General features: G+C 51.2%; 1 protein-coding gene across 17 annotated transcripts in view; it reads left to right on the forward strand.

Moving 5' to 3' along the window:
• The window catches only part of LOC149355593 (bromodomain-containing protein 2-like), a 94,084-nt gene that overhangs the window by 40,954 nt on the left and 34,959 nt on the right, over nt 1–18,171 (forward strand). For 9 of the 17 annotated variants that reach the window (XM_089583924.1, XM_089583923.1, XM_089583919.1 and 6 more), the window contains 10 exons: nt 4,411–4,568; nt 6,540–6,758; nt 9,161–9,430; nt 10,220–10,297; nt 11,880–11,981; nt 12,068–12,196; nt 13,594–13,791; nt 13,983–14,505; nt 16,322–16,639; nt 16,703–16,837. In XM_089583924.1, coding sequence (XP_089440050.1) covers nt 4,411–4,568; nt 6,540–6,758; nt 9,161–9,430; nt 10,220–10,297; nt 11,880–11,981; nt 12,068–12,196; nt 13,594–13,791; nt 13,983–14,505; nt 16,322–16,639; nt 16,703–16,837 — 2,130 coding nt within the window. The remainder of the gene's footprint in view (nt 1–4,410; nt 4,569–6,539; nt 6,759–9,160; nt 9,431–10,219; nt 10,298–11,879; nt 11,982–12,067; nt 12,197–13,593; nt 13,792–13,982; nt 14,506–16,321; nt 16,640–16,702; nt 16,838–18,171) is intronic. The other 8 variants (XM_089583925.1, XM_089583927.1, XM_089583929.1 and 5 more) reach the window with 8 other exon arrangements.

Genomic DNA, 18,171 nt, shown 5'->3' on the forward strand with positions numbered 1-18,171 from the left:
CAGTATGCCCCCCTTACCCAATGCTCTCTTCATGGCTTGTGAAGTACAAATAAATAGTGACTTGGGAGTTAGCAAACCATCGGCCAACTGCAGTCTTGAGAGAGACCTGGCAGTGCTGCCAACCTCCAGAGCCACTTCTCCCCCAGTTTGCAACCAAAAATTCCCTACATTTCCCTAGATACGAAAAATAGTGTTCAATTGTGAAAAAATGCATGTTTATGCATAGTTCAGTTGCAAGTTTTATCATGCAGCTACCCTATTACAGATGTTTCTAAGCAAATTAGCTGTGAGTTTGAAATGAAAAATCTAAAATGAACTTCTAAATTGAGCTAAAAGATAATCCGTAGCGCTCTTTGGAAATTACAAATTATAGGCTCTATATCGTGTCTGTTTTTTCTTCACTGTACATATTAGTAAACATGCTGGAGCCGCCACGATGGCTGTAAACAGATTTTGCGCCGCAGCAACAAAGTGTTTTCACTTGCATGTGAAACAGGCTTTACTCGAGCGCGCGGCGTTGTGTGGGCCTCCGTCAGTTGTAGAGAAGAAACAGCGAAAAACTTGTACTGTCTTCCCAATTTGAGAGAGAAAAAGAAAAAAACCCTCAGAGCAAATGAAATTCCCTAGATTATACAAAAAATCCCTTTTCCCCTAAACAAAGTCCAAATTCTCTAGATTTAGGGAAAAATCCCTAGGGTTGGCAGCACTGCCTGGCACCGATGCAGATGCTCTGCTAACTGTTTTAGTCTGCGCAGTGTGACATAGAGCCAGACATCACGATGACATGGTTTTGGCAGACTGAATCGGCCGCCTGTTAGCCGATAAGGCCCGCGTTTTGTCGTTGCACCCGACTCTCAAGCCTAACGAAAGGCAGTGCTTACCGTGATAGTGTCTGCTGTTCTGCCTTCCAATAACTGTTTTGCATATTCTTTTCTGGTTCTGCCTACTGTAGGCATGGTGCTTGAGCTGCCCTGAGGCGTTCGATTTTGCACCTCTAGTTCACTCCTAAAAGGCAATGCCAGCATTTTGTCGTCTTCCAGCACTGTCGTGTTTGGCAATAACAGATTACAGCATGCTGGTCCACTTGTATCAGCACCTAGCGCCACTGTGGCTGTTAGCATAGCTAGCCTTTTAAAAAGCAAAAAGCTGTGCCAGCAGGCACTTGTACCCAAATTAATAGGGGCTTGTGCCCAATTGTTCCATTGCTTTGCACCTGCTACTTGTTACTACTAATGTGGGTTGTGTGGTGAAATTATTCCAGCGCTGCGCTTAACTGCAGTCTCTTAATGTGAGTCACTGTAGAAGTCTGGGATCACCTGATTCGTGAATGTTCACTCCGTGACGGAAAGGATGAGGGTGACTGGCAGAATTCGGTTCCTTTTGGCTTTTGCACACTTTTTCACCCGCTTTTAAGTTGTAGTGTGAGAGGATATGCATGGCAGCTGGTTTATCATCACCGCTGTTTGCTTTGTCGCACATGCCACTTCATTGTTTAGGCAGCATGCTTGTTGTATGCATTTCTGCCTTCCTGTCATTGCGCCCCCCCCCCCCCCCTCTTGTTGTTAGTCTTCTGTAGCATCTTACTTAGTCTAAGGTGCCATGCGTTACCTTGTGCCTTGCACTTCCCCCGTTCAGCTTGCTTATGTGAAGCTCCTGATTTATTAATGCAAAAGCCTTATATGGCCCTTGTCGCATTGGCAAAAAGTGTCCATAAAACGTGTCCACAAATTTTGTCCGCATGATTACGTCGTTCCCTGAAGGTAAATGTATGAAAGCGATTGATAGTGCGTGATAAAATGTTACCATGTGAAAAAATTTGGTTGAGGTGCAATTAGTTAATTAAATGTGAAAAAATACACTTGGACGTCAAAGTAGTCATGGACATCAGAACAGCCACGGCCGTCAATGTAGTATATGAGCTTTTTGCTTCCGCACTGCCGAATCCGGGTTGCCGCAGTGATCTGTTCTATCCACTGCTTTCTTGCCCTTGCTTTTTTTTTTTTTCGGTTTGGCCAGTCATACCCTTATTTTCTCTTTTCTGAACCCTGTACTATTGCCACTTTTATCTTCTGCCTTGTCCCTTTGATGTATCGGTTCCAAGTCTATGGTAACTAAGGTATTTCCTGCGCTTCTTACCTGACTGGGGCCACCAAAGGGCCATGCCGCTATCTCGTAAGCTGTTGCCGGTCTCCAACTGCTCGGTCATGGTCTAGGTTGGACACCCTTTCAGCTTTGTCTTGCCGTAGGTTAAGGTTTCCTTGTTCGGCGCACATGCATTGGCACATGCATGTGAAGTCGTTTAAAGGTGCATGTAGGTTTTATTGCTGATGACAGGTGCTTTTCCAGGAATGTACGGCAATTGGTTCATTTTTGAGACCAGTCGAGCAAATGAAAAGGGCAGGTATCTGGTGCATGCAGCTCTAGTTTATTTCATGGTATTTTTCCTGGCAGTTTTCCTCTGGACTTGGCGTGCTCCCCATCCGTGTTTCAGGCTGTGAAGTGGGTTTGTTTTTCTGCTTATAGCGTGGGGCTAAGTAGGGCGATAACACGTTTTCCCCCAGTTAAAACCACTGACCACACCCTGTTGTCGTGAGCAGTATCAAGCACACACCGACCACAGTGGGCCCTGCTCTGTGGGAACGAAGGAACAACAAGATACTTAATGCTGCTACAACAATAACAGAGGCTAGCAACAAAATATGTTTAGGAGTTGAGGTTGTCTGACTGACCAGCTGGGTTACAAGTTAGTGTTTGCCCATTCTGCTATGGGAAAGGAGACTCGCTCTGGCCAGTTGGGATGAGCTTGCGGGATATGTACTCTCGACTCGCTCCTCTGGTGGAAAGTGGAGTTGTGCCGAAACGGTTGCTGTGTGATGATATCTCGAGATCAAAGAGGGTGAAACTTGTTCCCCCAGTGCTTACAACAGTCGCGCTGTCTGTGGTGCTGCTAGTGCTGCTGCGACACGGGCGCCCTCCCTTGATAGTTCGGGTAACTACAGATGTAACTGACGTTGCAGGGAAACATACCCAAGGAGATAAGCAAGTTAAGTTCTCGCACCAGTTTATGTCATGTTGAAGAATAGAAATGCGCTGTTATTCTTTAGCATTGCACTTGAGCTACAAAATGCAACCATTGTTTTTTTCTATTGTGGAGTTGCATTTTTTTTCTGCATTTTCGTTGACGCAAATCTCATCGGCCGAAAATGACTCTCCACCACACGCCATTTTTTGCCATGTCCTAGTGGCCATGGCTAAAACGAAATGTGTAAAAGAGGAAAAAATCGCATAGTCTTGCCCCGACTGGACTGCTTGCACCAGTGAAGCATGTGAAGCCGAGCCGGTCTGGCCATGTCCACGAAAGTTCCGATTTCAGCATCACATAGGTTTGGCTTCCGATGTATTGTGCAATTGTCCTTGCTCAGCATGACACCACTTGCGGAGCGAAAGGAGCTTGGTGCCAAATTTTAGGTAGCGTGTCGTTGAGTGTGCGCCAGATAATGGATGGGAACTGTGGGCAGCAGTGGGACAGTTCAATGTTAATGAAAAAATGGTAGGGACTGGGACTCAGACCCAAGAGTGCTGCGCTGGCCAGAGCTTGTGAATCATCTGCGCACGGCAGCTCACATAAGCGTGTATCTTCATTGTACTCTGTGGTGAAGGGATTCTTAGCGTGTTTTTATAGCGCTTGCCAAATGAAGAGGGGTGTCTGCGATTATTTTTTGGAAGAACTGCCGTTGCACTGAAAAATGCGCTACTTTAAAACACTCATGGTCATTCCAAGCACTGCTCCTTTTTCATGTACTGTTGCTCTGAGTATGCCTTGCAGTGCACCCGAAGGGAACCAGCTGAGGCTTACACTTAAACACCCCATGCGCCTAAACACAGTGCACTCAGCTTGCGCAAATGTACAGTATACTTTGTTCCTTGCATTGACAGCTTAATGAATAAATTTCCAGCTCCACTCGGGTAGCAGTGCTTCAAGAACCGTGCTCTTGGCAGTGACTGTGTTGCAGCTTGTATTGAGGGCAACTGTAGATTCTCTGGCGGCATTTTCTGGTTCAGAGTTTGAATGAAAAATGCCGCATCCTTTGCATATTACCAAGCAGACGGCCAAACTGTGGCAGCCTGCGTATGCATAGCATGGTGGTATGTTATGTTCAGTTATGTTCACCATTATGTTCAGTTAGGTTTAGCGACATCGGTATGCAGGATGCATATAAACAGTTGAATGGTAATGGTTGAAAGCTCTCTCTGTTCCACTCTGCAGTGCGTTGGCCTGCACCACCTGTACAGTGGTGCAGGCTGTCTCTCAGCGGGCATTTGTCGTGCGAGAGAAAGCTTCAGTGGGGGATGGGGGCAAGAAGTTAGTGGCACTCTAACAATTTCTGTTGGCTCTGCCTTGCTGTGCAGGCCCGAGCCCCGCCCAGAATGCAGTTAGTCCGGCGACTAACTCGCATTCGCCGGCTGAGAGCATGTCTGCACCCGCAAGTGTGCCCGGTAGCACAAACACGCCGACTGCTTTGAGTGCCACCTCCCCAACGCTGCGGTCAAGTACCTATGCCCAGCAGGTGAGTTGTGCCGGATTTTCTCTGGACATTAGAAATTTGTGCTTTGTTTTTTAACCAATTTTCTGTCGCCATAGAGCAGCTGCTACGGTTGTGGTTTACCAAGGGGCCCTTGAGTGATAAGGCTGAATGCTGTGTGGTTAGGCACTGAAAACCGTCTGCAGATCCCCTGTTGCTAGTGTGGACTGTGTTGGATTTGATTTAAGATAATCTGGCTTAACAGTGGTCACTGATAACGTAATAGAGCCTAGCCAAGTGAGCACATTAGCAATTAAGATCAGCGAGTGCAGTTTTTGGAAATGGATGACTGGTATGTTATGCTCCCTATTTTAGTAAGATTAGGCAGAAATAATGAAAGGTTAAAGCAGATAAATTTCTCATGAACTGTGGTTTGCTCACTTTTGTCAACCTGTCAGGCTGAACATAGCAATTCTTTACAGTTGCCAGAAGTGGCTGGCTGTCTAGAGACATCAGCTTGTGTGCTTTAGTGCGATATGCGATCTGTATGCTTGCCATTTATTGCCTGGCTCTTCTGCCCAAGTGGGTGGTTTGTGCGACAGGGCCTGATGCTTGTCGGGTATCTGCGTGGGTCCTGCTGAAATAGGTGGCTTGCTTTTAGCTTTGTTGCTTGGCTCTGCTTGTCTCTGTCCACACTGGCAGCAGCTTTTGCACTGTGCAATGGGCACTGAATCTGCGTAGATGCCCCTACACTTAATTGCTCGTATCAGTGGGTACTCATTCTGATTATAGTGTGTTGGCAGCTGCCCACTCACTCCTTGTGCAATAGTGAGGGGGAATGTGTCAATGGCCACAAAGACAGGGCTACGAGTGAATTGGCAGTGCCCTCTGCTGTCTCAGTTTAGCCTGTGGCGCTGCTTGCTTCTGTGTGCTCACTGATATATTTGTGCATGCTTTGTTGTCACGGGTGTGGCCCACCCAGGCCGGAGTTTAGTGGGAGCTGGAGGACACAGTGGGCCTCTGTGGAGAAGTTGCTCTTATTGCAGCCCCAGAATGTGTGGTAGGGGTTGCTCTAAAACTGAGAAGTTGGTACTCATTCTGCCTTCCTCTCGGGGCATTGGACTTGAGGGATGCTGAGCTTGCTATGAGTGAGTCGAGGAGATATTGTGCTCTGAAGGGGTTCGTGCAAAGGCTTGCAGGGAACTCCTCTGCTGTTGTTCCTTCTGGTCTGACTGTCGAAGGGGATTGAAAGTGTTAGGGTAGCCTTTTTAAATCATTCGATGTTGACCGTACCCAGGGGTGGATTTTTAGGTAGGGCACTCCCTCAAGGGAGAAACAACATGGGAACACCACGCTGAACCCCCTCCCCTGACAATGTGTACATTGCCATGGACCTCAGATGTGATGCTGCATAAGAGCACTGGTGTCTGTTAGCTGCTGATCCATATTGCTAGTGAGCCACTCCATCTGTTCCCAACATGACGTTTCCACCCCGGGCTCAGTTTTAGTTTAGAGGACTGCGTGGTTCCTTTTATAAGTGATCGCCACTTGCGTGGTTTATGGTAACATTAGAGCAGCAGTGGAAAAAGCTTTTGCACTGATGGCTGTGGCCAACTTGCCCATCACTGCATGCTATACAACTACCGGCACTGACTGACTCGTCTTGTAGATCCTGTCCAGCCTCAACCAACAGCATGGTCATTAAGTCATACTGCAAGGTTTTTCCCACAAGTTCTTTCCTAATCCCTTCAGTGCACCTTTTGGTAGTTTTCAACAGCACGGTGATGCGAATTAGCTGACAGGAAACCTGCAACGGTGTTTTGAGTGCCGAAGAGAATCCACTGGATTGTGATGATTTGAAGCTCGGCACAGAATTGTGAGCGAAGCGTGCAGGCCAGTGAAACTGGGCAGTGGTGTGTGTGCATGGCTGTGCATGCTAGCAGCAGAGGCAGTGCTTGGGTGGGCTTTGTGTGCTTGTGTGTGGTGGCTGGTTGCGAGGGAGTGTGTGGGATGCAGGCGGCGTCTGCGGCTGTGGCTTCGTCCGTGCTGGGGGGAGGCGTGAGCCCCGCTGCTCCCCCTGACCTTCCTGCAGCTGCGCCCCCCGTGAGCAGCGCCCCGGCGCCCCCTACTCCGATCGTGCAGATGCCCCCCTCCAAGGTGAGCCCCCCCACACCTGCGACTCCAACACTGGCTGCCCTTGCGCGAGACGACGGCCGCTGGCCCCAGAGGCGTCAGGTAACACTTCTCCTCTCCCACTTGCAGCCGTCTCGCGTGCGCATTGGGTCTGTGTGGGGGTCTTGGCTGCCCCTTCGGGCTTGTCAGAGGGCGTGTTCCCCCGAGGACTCTCTACCAATTGGCATGGATTCATGTCATTTCTAACAAGTTTCTGGCCTCTGTCCTTATGGGGATTGATCGTGCGCAGTGGTTTGCTGAAGCTGGCGAAGCAGTTCTTGCATTCATTCGCAAAAAGAAGTGTAGTTTGCAGTCATTATCTTTTCCTGTTAAAACTGACCTGTATGTTGCCGCAGTTGCATCAGCCATTTTTATTTTATTTTTTTCAAACAGAAAGCACGACCAACTCAAAAAGAAGTAAGTATAAACACGTGTAAGGGCCGCACTTTTTTTTTTTTTAAGATTCAAAGGCCAATTTTCGGGGTGCAGCCCATACACGTGATGCATGAAAAAAAGTAAAAACAAACCAATCTGGGTATGAGTGGCGTTTATTCTATGTTCAGTTGTCACTCGTGGAGTCCCGACTCTCAGCTGGTGCTGTGCTCTGATGCGTGCTCATCCCACAAGAAGTTTCGCCCTCGTGTCCGTTGTTAATGCGTAGCCGTTGTTCCGCACATAGGAGAGCAGCTCTTCTTTCAGTTGGGGGAACTTGCACGGCCTGCCTCGGAAAGCGTGCTTTTTGTAGCTTGTGCTCTTCAGTGCATCCTTTTGGTGGCGCCATCGTCAGACGCACTTCTTGTCCTCGTCTAATTTCCTGCCCAATGCACGCTTGCAGTGTTTGAGAGCAAACTGCCAGTCTTATAGCTATTAAGGTGCTTGCCCATCGGGCTAAAATGCAACGCTCAGCGGCAGCACATGAAAGCCAGAACTACAGTGAACTACCACGCTTCCACAACTCCCGTGCCTTTGACAGCCACAAAAAGCTGGGGCAGGTGATATTGGTGCCGATATAGATAGCGATGATGGTGACCCGCGGCCTTGGGCGGTACCTGGAAGTTCCTGACCGCGGAGGCCATGGTGCGTGCACTTCGAAGGCTATTTCTGCGTGGGTCGTGGAAAGTTTGCGTGCGGCCCATACACGCATTTATGCGGTATGCCATGATAAAATTCATATGGAAACACTTCCGTTTTGCCACTGCAGTTTGCCATTGTCATGGTGACCTTGAGTGCCACCATTTGCCATTCATTCTTGGTGGGACTACAGAAATGGTCCCAAAAATCAGACCGAAAAACCTGTGAACTAAAAAAACACTTCAGTGGAGAAAGCCATCCTAGACAATTTCAAATTCCACTATTACCCATTTTTGACTCGTTTTACATGCTGCAATTTCTGTCAGTCTGTGACAGGAGAGCATCTGTCTGTGCTCCCATCTTGCAGCCAGTGTGCAGCGTTGTGAGGGCTACGGTGATCTGAGGCAGTCTAAACTGGGTGCGGTGTTAAATGTGTTCCTCCGTGCCCCTCTCCTCAAGAATGGTGGCTCCATCACTGGGAAGGGAGAGCACCAGTGTGCAGCTGCGTGACGAGGGCAGAGTCCGTCTCCCCCAAAGATGGTTGCAGAGACAGAGGGGGGAGGGCTTGTGGCAAGTTAGCGCTTCTGACTACCCCCCACACCTGGCCACGGTCAGAGTGGAGGGGAACGACGTGGCGGCAGCGTTTGAGCGTTGTCGTCGGAGCCATGTCAAATGAGGCCACTTCTCCACTAAGGACGTGATTGTATTTGCTTGGGATTGCGTGTCTGTCAGTCTCCACGATAGGAGCAAAGAGCATTCCATTAACAACAGCGAGGTAGAGATAATGCCAAGCCAATCCATCCGCTTGAATCCGAGATGGTGCCTTTCACGGCGACGGCAAAGACTGGCGTGTGTGGCAGTTAGGTTGGCTCATTTCTGCGTTAGGTGGAGAAAAAAAAAATTAGCTTTCGGATTCGACAGTCATTCTGGCCTCTATTTTAGTTTCTTTTGGATTCCACATGGTCCGGAATATTGGTCATGGGTACATTCCAAAGCGAAAATGTTTTAGTCACCAGACTACTCATCCACACTTGCACCATCGTCATTGCTGCTGCGGTGGGATTGCAGCAGCAGTGATTGCAGAGCTTTCCTAGCAAGTCTGGTGCGTCATTGAAATTGGAGATCGCATGTTTATTGAAGGCTGTATTGGTGCTGCTTTCAGCCATCACAGCCTTCGGGGTGCCACAGGTTCTGTGGCAACAGTTTCAGTGGCGTGACCGTGGAGTAAAAGTAGACAGGAGCGCTCCGGCTCTGCTAATGTTTCATTTGGGTCAAACTTGGGGTGCATCCAAGGTATACTCAGTTGCCACTGCTCCTGTCTCATCTCGCTCTGTGAGGAGCACCTTGAGGGAGTGCCTGTTCATGCGAGACTCCTGTTGTGGATGCTGGTGCAGGTGAAGAAGGGGGTGAAAAGAAAAGCGGACACGACGACGCCCCTGCCCCTGGAGCCTGGAGGCTATAGTGGGGGCAGCACGGGGGCTCCCCCAGAGGCCAAGAGCTCCAAGGTGTCAACGCGGCGTGAGAGCGGCCGCCCCATCAAGAAACCCAGCAAGGACTTGCCCGACACTCAGCAGCACAGCTCCAAGCCGAAGAAGGGCAAGCTGACTGAACAGATGAAGTACTGCAATAGCATACTCAAGGAGCTGTTTGCCAAGAAACACGCTGTGAGTGCCCTCGCTCTCGTGCATGTTGTGGCGAAACATTGTGCTTATGTCGAGTGTTCCTAAGTGCGTCTGAGCAACTTGTCTCTTGTTGTGTGTGGCACCAAGCAGCTTGTATGACTTTGTTATCCACTTCTAAGTGCTTTGATCAGAGAGCCTCCCTCTGTGCAATGCTGGCATTCTCCAGGGAGGGTCTTCTGGGCAAAGTGTTGTGTAGGGTGCTGAGAGATGCAGCTGTAGTGGCATGAGGTTTCCCCATTAAAACTAGGGGCTGTCCTTGGAAATTGCTTAATTTTAAGGTGCAAAAATTCTGTCCTCCTCACAATTTGAGTGGGCATTATCAGAGGCAGGTGCACCCTGATCGGAAGGATATGCCTGGCACTTGTTTGAATGGGCTAGCAGCTATGTCTGGTTGTGACAGAAGGAGAATATTTGGCAAGGCAGTTCATGTTGTGGTAGCCAGATTGTGATGTAGTGTACTGCATTGAATGAGTGCAAAGGTGCGGGGGCTTTTTCAGCGTGGACCTTTGTCAGACGCCGAGTGGACCCAGTGAGTAGTAGTTACCTTGTGGCACGTCTCCGAGTGCAGGTGGGGTGGGGGGTCGTAGCAACAACTCCCAAGTGGCGCGCTGCCTTTGTGTGGCGAGGCAAGTGGTGTGTCTGGCAAAGGTCTGTGCGCACGGGGCGCCTGCTCACCCCGTGCAACCCCTGTTGGTGTGAGCGGGTGCCCCCCGGTCAGGTGCTGTTGTTGTTGCTGCTGTTGTCATTCCATGATGGGTTCTCTAACCGGAGGTCTGCACGGGGGCGTTGCCAATGTTCTTGAAGGGGCCGAGCCCGAGACGTCCACGCCGGGCACAGCAGCCCAGGCCCGTGAGTTACCCTTCCGTTGTTGCTCTGGGTTGGCCCTTCTCTCTTTCCGTCCTGCTCACTCTGTCCTCCTCGCCTGGGGTGGAGGGGTCCTGACACACGTGCACACTCCCTATGCTCTCTGCGTGCCCACCCGTGCGGACCTCTGGGGAAGAGCGGTGCGACGGCTTGCAGAAACTGGCGAGGCCTCACAGCTAGGGGGGTGGGGGGTTTCTTCTGCAAGCTTGTCTCTGAAAAGCACCAGCCTGTGAAGAGAAAGGCACTGGCAGTAGCGGCAGCTTGATCTCCGGGGGTTTTGTATCTGCCCAATTCCTTGAGCAAGTGCAGTGTTGCCGAGACAAGCGGCCTCGTCTTGTCTCTGCAAGCCGTCCGAGGTCTGACATTCACTTGACACCCCATTTCTTGGCACATGAGTGGGCCCACTTGCTGCTTGCTGCTGATCCTGAGCACATGGGGGGCTGCCACCAGATGGCTCGGACGTTTGCGGCTTCTAAACTATTTCTAGCGTGCCTGACTGTTCTCCTGCGCTAGTTGAGGAATGCAGTTGAGGGACAGCTTTCTGGGGTGCAGTTGGCCAGAGTTACGCAGTAGCTTTGATTCTGGAGTTGTTGCTCTATGCTCTTTCCAGGGGTGAGTCTTCATGTGCAGCAGCTGCACACACTTGTGCATCTTCTCCTCTTTGGTAGCAGCAGTGGCAGGCCGCGCATCTGCGTGACATGCATGCTGTATCTGGCCGTTGAATAGGATCCACCACTGTGGCATAAGTTCTGCCCATCTATGTTGTAGAATATGTAATGAGGAGTAGTAGTTTGAGGGGAGGGCACAGTAAGACTCTGGCGCAGTCCAACGGGCAGGCAAGAGTCGTCATAGTGGCGCTCACTGAGGTGCAATTGTGTAGCACCACCATGGGGCCATGTAAAGTAAGACTTGGTAGTTGCTAGCAGAGGCACCCAGAGTGCCAGGCAGAACCCCCCTTTATGCTACAAGTACAATCCCCCGGACCATAGCACTACTAGCAGCATCTGCTCAGAAGTTTCGTATCTGCAATGCCGGTAGCTAATTGGAGCTGTGTTCCCTGTGTAGCCACTTGCAAATGGTTATGTGCTGTTGGTGCCCTTTCTTCTGTTAAAGCCAGTGGTCAAGGATGGATCTATGCACATCACTGCCACCATGCAGATTCGAAATTTTCTTAGATACCTACTTGGGTGTAAGGTTAATGCTGGGAATGGGTACTGCTGACACTTGGCATCACTCTTGAAAAGAAGCAGAATACACATTTTGAAAGGTGCACCTGAAGAGCAGTCAGAATGCGCCGATAATGTGCTTCTACAGTGTGCTGCTTGGCAAGGCTTTATCATGAATGGATCATGGCTGAGGCTAATTTTACCCTGTGCGACCACCCAGCTAATGCTGCTTCACATTGCAGTGTGCTCCACTGCAGGTTTTCTTGGCTGCCATTTTTGCTCAGAGCTGCCAGTGGTGCAACTTTGTAGTCTCTAGTTTTGGCTTGATGGTGCCCTAGTGTGAGTAAGCCGGTCTGGTGAACGCATGTGACCTGTTGTCCCGTTCTTCCTGTGCTGCACAGGGCTATGCGTGGCCCTTCTACAAGCCAGTGGATGCGGAGCTGCTGGGGTTGCATGACTACCACGAGATCATCAAGCACCCCATGGATCTGGGAACAGTCAAGGTGACTATGCGTGTGTGCATGCTGTGGGCCCCGGCAAGTCTTTAAGGGCCCTGTGAACATGGTAGGCTTCCTCCTCTTCTGTGCAGCAAAAGATGGACAACCGGGAGTACAAGAGTCCTGAGGAGTTTGCTGGGGATGTGCGGTTAATATTCACCAACTGCTACAAGTACAATCCCCCGGACCATGAGGTGGTGGCCATGGCTCGAAAACTGCAGGTATGGCTCTCCTAGCTGAGCCGGGAGAGGCTCACGGGGGGAAAGCATGGGTGGCGTGCTGCTGTTGGTGGGTGCTAGGTGGAAGAAAGTTGAAGGAGATTGACAGTCTCATTCCAAATCTGTTTTTAGCTCCCAGATAGATAGCTCGATGCCTTCATGTTTTAAGTGCCATGCATAAGTTAAAAGCTGTGCATGCTTGTGGAAGCTACTGGACATAGCAGTAAGCGTGACAGAGCAGTGAAAAAGGTTTTTCTTGCCCCAAATACTCCTTTCGCATGCACAATTTTGAGACAATTTTAAATCGCTTCGTTTTCAGTGGCTGGTGCCTGAATATTTTCACTTTTCATCCCTAAAAATATTAGATTGTATCAAAACCTCTAATAAAGTTGCTGTATGCCTGGGATGGTACACCACTTTGTAGCCATTTGGCTGTGCTTGGGTGGATGCCAAAGAAATTCTTCCTTATTACCGCTTCAAGAATGTTCTCCAGCTGGAATTCTTTTGTTGCGCTTAGTAGAAGCTGATTATTCTGTGGTCAAAATTTAAATTTCAATGCCTTCTTGCCTTTCCCTCTGTTCTCATCACTTTTTGTGCACTGAAGTGTCTGCACTGAAGCTACGTTGCTTACTGGCGGCAGCCAGGGTAGCTGCCTGACGTCGGAAAGAATCTAGCCAATAGCCATCTCTTAACTGGTATACGCAGCAGCGTGCAACGGAGGAGGATGCAAGCATGAAAAAAGTTTCCGGGAAGGGCTCGCGTGTGATTGTAGGTTCTCTGCTGCTTGTAGAAGCATATTATTTGGCTCGGGTGTTCATGACAGCTCAGTGCAGTGGTTGAGGGAGTGATGTGATCTCCTCGGAAGGTGTTTCTGACCCCCTGTAAAGATTCTGCATGCCATATTTGGTCTTGATTGAACTACAATAAGTACATAAAACTTTGTCTACAGAAGTAATGTTTGAGAAAGACTCGATTGAAAGTGATGAAAGTTGTTTACTACTGTTCTAGCGGCACTATATCTGCATCAAAATTGGACAAAAGGCAGATCTAGGTACCCTGATACAGCACACAGTTTTAGAACTTGCTCGCACTGTGTTTTTTCGGGACAGTTCTTATTTATGAGTGACATCCTCAAGGCGAGCTTTCTTGGCTAGGTGCGTGTGTGTGCTATAAAAATGTGCTTAAGTGGCGGTGTGCACATTAAAAAAACTCGGATGGCTGAAATTATCCGGAGCCCTGCACTACAGTGTCCATCATAGCCCGAGTCACTTTGGGAACCTTACTAAGAGCCAGTCTCCTGTCTACATTTAGCGGCGGCCATTTTGCTGTCTGCTGTCATTGGCAGCCCTGGCTTCAGCCATGCGGCCCCAGTGTGGTGATGGAATGTGCTGTGTTTGCAGGATGTGTTTGAAATGCGGTACGCCAAGATGCCCGATGAGCCGCCACCCAGTGAGCCGCTGCCCGTGTCGCTGGCAGACCGGGTGGACTCTGAGAGCAGCTCCAGCTCGCACTCTTCCTCCAGTGCCAGCTCCTCTTCGAGTGACTCGGAGGACAGTGACGAGGAGCGTGAGCGGAAGCTGCAGCAGCTCCAGGAACAGGTGGGTGCTGGGACGGGAAGCCCCCGGGGCTGTCTCCACATGATGCAAAAGCTTTTGCGTGTCATATGACCTGGTCTGGCCAGGTGTGATCAGTGTGAGTAGCGTAATTCTGACTGCAGCAGCAGCAGCGCGCCTAGTTGTCCTTGCAGCGCATGCCCGGGAGTGCAGTGAGTGTGTGGTGTCTCGTGCAGCTCCGCAAGGTGACCGAGCAGATCAGCCTGCTGGCGGCTGAGAGTCGCAAGAAGGACAAGAAGAAAAAGAAAAAGAAGACCAAGCGAGGCGACAAGGGCGGCCTGGCAGCAGCTGGTGAAGTGGCTGAGCCCAAGGAGATCAAAGTGGAGGCCGAGCCACCCACGGCAGCGGCACCACCAGTGTCGGAAGCAGGGGCCGTGCCTGCTGTGGCTCCAGCGGCCTCGGCCAAGGCTCCCAAGGCCTCCAAGGGGGCCAAGGGGGCAAAGGCAGCAGCGGCGGCGGCTGCAGCAGCAGCAGCGGCGGCAGCGGGAGGTGCAGCTGTGGGCGTCACGGCGTCCACGGGTGCAGCCACAGGAGGCACCAAATCTGGCGGGGGCCAGCAGAAGCGGCAGCGGTCGAACAGCAAGTCGTCCAAAAAGAGCAAGAGCCTGCCGGCCTTCGACAGCGAGGATGAGGACAATGCCAAGCCCATGTCTTATGATGAGAAACGCCAGCTGAGCCTTGACATCAACAAGCTTCCCGGTGAGTGTTGCACACCTTTGGCGGATGAGTTGCACAGGCTGTCTTTTCCCCTGTCAGAAATTGCCAATGGCAGGTTCTTGCATTCCATCTGTCCCAAATATCATCTTTGTTGCTGAGGCCCATACACAGCTGCCCATACTTGAAAGCACCCCTCTTTCGGTTGTTGAATGTGACATGTGCTCTGGCTCTTTGATGAGCAGTGTTGCACCTGAGCGTGGAAGGGGCGCTGAAAGCTGGGTTCTGAGAGCACAGCTGCTTTGCCAGATCTCGCTCCCCTTTGGCTTTGAGGAACGCATCGTTACCCGTAGCATGGCAGTGTTGAATTAAGTGGGGTGGTACAAGGCACACGAGTTAAGAAGCCACGTAAGCCCATCACAAGGAGTGACTCTGTTTGGAAAGTGGTTGTGACACGCGAGCACAGTCACTCACAGCAAACCTGTGTTGCCGTTGTGTGTCTGCCTGAAGCCTGCTTTGTCGCCTGCGCACCGGGTTAGGGGCAACCTGCCCAGGCATTTGCACATACGTGCGCGTGCATTCAACGCACACACCTACGCCTTTCCACGTAGCACGCTAGCGTTACTGCACCTAATTCAGATGATTTGGCCTGACTGCATGCAAATCAACGGCCTCCTCTTTTTATGGGCTGCTCTGGCAATTGCAGATGCAGAAACTTGCATGTGCAGGTAGCTCCACTTTGAAAAGGAGCGCGTTATCTGTGTTTGACCAATGATCACTGTGAAAGTATTACTAAAAAGTGCGCTTTCACTGTAGTACTTGGTTTGCTTGAACGTAACGTGACCACGACTGCAGTGCAAGGACTGGCTTTGGGAGAGCCCAAAAACACTGGGAGCACATGAATGTAATTGGATGGTTACACCGTTGCCGTGCGTAGGTTGCATGTGCACCTTCATTTTCAAGGGCCGTACAAAGTGGATGGGTACAAGAAGCGTCTTCGTGTGCCTGAAATGAAAGGCAGCCTGGCTGCGGTGCGTGTGTGTTGCAAATGCCTTCTCATGGGGCTGAATGTTTTCAGGCAATATGTTTCTGCACACGTGCATTTTAATGTGTATGCATGTGTGCGTGCATGTGTGTGTATGCACACCTATCCTGACAGGACAGCATCACAAAAAATGATTGTCTATGTGAAAGTTTCGCCGAGTTGCGCCTACATACAAGTTATGTGTGAGTGCTGTGCTTGTATTTGTGGTGTGAAATCTTGAAATCTGTACTTTAACCTCTGTATGCATGCTGCAGAGATGTGACATGGCCAGAGCTTGCCATTGCACGTAGGCACTGAGCTAGCCTGCTTGTTGACCTTCGCCTAAAATTTTGGTGCCGAATATTCAACTTGTGTGGCATCACAGCACCCGTTAGTGCATCATTGTGCCTGCACCAGGCGGAATGGCGTGGTGTGGTGCACCCACTCATAGAGTTGGCAGATTCACAGCTGCCAAACTGGGCACACTCAGTGTGTTTGAAAGCCAGAGGGAAAACAGAAATGGGAAAAGTGAAGGAAATATTGGTGGCTCCAGAAGAGAGAGAAAAGGGGGCAGTGCAAAAGGAAAAAGGCAGTGCAATTCTGAAGTGGGATAACGTGAGCTTGTTTTGTACCCTCGCTTTTTAGCTCACTCCATGTGTAATGCAGTAAATGCTGTGTTTGCATGTATTCTCTAGCTGAAAGGCGGCCTTTTTGTGAATTGCTTTCGTGCAACATTGGGACACACACCCGCCATGCTGTTTTGTTGGGACGCCTGTGTTGAAGCGAGTGGTGGTCTTCTGCAGCTGTGGAAACTGTTTGTGATGCCGTGCTCTGCAGGTGACAAGCTGGGCCGGGTGGTGCACATCATCCAGTCCCGGGAGCCGTCGCTGCGGGACTCGAACCCGGACGAGATTGAGATCGACTTTGAGACGCTCAAGCCCTCGACCCTGCGGGAGCTGGAGTCCTATGTGGCCTCGTGCCTGCGCAAGAAGCCGCGCAAGCCCTACTCGTCCAAGAGCAAGCTGGCGGCCGCGGCGGCGGCCACCGGCAAGTCCAAGGAGGAGCAGGTGCGGGAGAAGAAGCAGGAGCTGGAGAAGCGGCTGCAGGACGTGAGTGGCCAGCTGGGCACCACTCCCAAGAAGCCCGTCAAGAAGGGTGAGTGCTCCGTTCCCCGGGGGGCCTGGGGAACAGCGCCACTCAGCTGCCGTGTTCTTCCAGATGCAGAGAACTCCCATGTGGATGTGGTCGGGGGTCCAAGTACTCTGACTGCCAGCAGCTCGAGCTCGTCGGACAGCGACAGTTCAAGCTCGTCGTCGACGAGCAGCTCCTCGGACAGCTCGGACTCGGAGTCAGGTTAGGCTCAGCCCAGCGGGGGCACTGGCGGGGGCGCCCCCCGCACACGGCCCCTCTGCTGAGCCCAGCACTCCGGCCAGGGAACAAAAAGGGCCTGGTGGGGTCACGCGCGTACGGGGCCCCTCGTCCAACGGCAGCCTGTGTAGCTTGGCAAGAGCGCGCTCTCTCGGGGGCATTCGGGGAGCGTGTGTGCTGCACAGGCTGAGAGTGCAGGCAGACCTTGTATTTATTTCCTGTCCCACATGCAGTTTTTAAGCATCAGCGTGAGCAAGAGCTGCGGTCCTGTCTAGTGGTAGTTGTGAGGGCGAGGATAAGCTCCCCTCTTTTTCTCTAAAACTGCGTTCCTTTCATCTGTACATAGAAGGCCATTGCTACATGCTCCCTGTACCACCCACCCCCATCACGAGTTTTTATGCGAGTTTATACATATTAAGAGTGCACCCTGGTAGAGGGTGGCACAGTGTATGTACGCACACACATATGTGAGCAGCTTGTATTCCCTGCATGGAGGGCGGAAACTGTTGTGTCTCATGTTGCAAGGGGGACGGGGGTTCTGTTGGCCTGTGCCAACAACCATGGTCAGTGCAGCAGCAGCAGCAGCCGGGCGAGTTGGTGTGTGTGTGACTAGCAAGTGGCGAAGCCCCCATTGTGACACACACGCCGACTCCACAGTGGTGTTTGCCATCGAGGGAGCTTTCCCAGCTGATTGGAGCAAGCTGGCATGCCCAGCCCCAAAAAAGTGTTTGCATGCTCACAAGGAGGTTGGAGACTGCGCACGGTTTGGTGCACATCTATAGCCCATGAGTGCAGTGTTCTTGAAGTGAGGCCAGCCTGGGGTCTTTATTGTGAGTCTCACGGGCAAGCCATCCAGGGTTCTCCTCATACTTGGTGGTGTGTCTTGGTGTTCCCATTATTTATTTGACGCGTTTTGAGTTGCCCAAGGAGAGGGGTGTATGAGCATGCCTTTTTTAGTTGCCACACACTGCGGACGATCCGTGGAGCCGGAGGTGGTTTCCTTGCCTCCCTCTCAGAGGGGGCCCATTTACCCTGGGTGGCTTGCTCACCCTTGCAAAGGGGACGGCACAGAGGAGTGTCTGGCTGAGTGGTGCGTGGTAGCAAAAGCCGGGACAGAAGACGGACGCAGCAGCAGGTCTACGACAGAGTAGGGAGGAGCCGTCATTGTCGGGGTGGCCAGCGTTGTCCCAAGACTGCGCTTCCCGTGCTTGGGTGGGAGGACTGCCCTAGTGTGCCCGACCTGTGTGCAGGGTTGTCGGTGTGCTTGAACCGTTTTGAGACAAAGCTGGCCTCCGCGATAGCAGCAGGACACGTGCACT

The sequence above is a fragment of the Amblyomma mixtum genome, chromosome 3 (genome assembly GCF_055824585.1).
Source record: "Amblyomma mixtum isolate Tamu chromosome 3, ASM5582458v1, whole genome shotgun sequence".
Lineage (NCBI taxonomy): Eukaryota > Metazoa > Arthropoda > Arachnida > Ixodida > Ixodidae > Amblyomma > Amblyomma mixtum.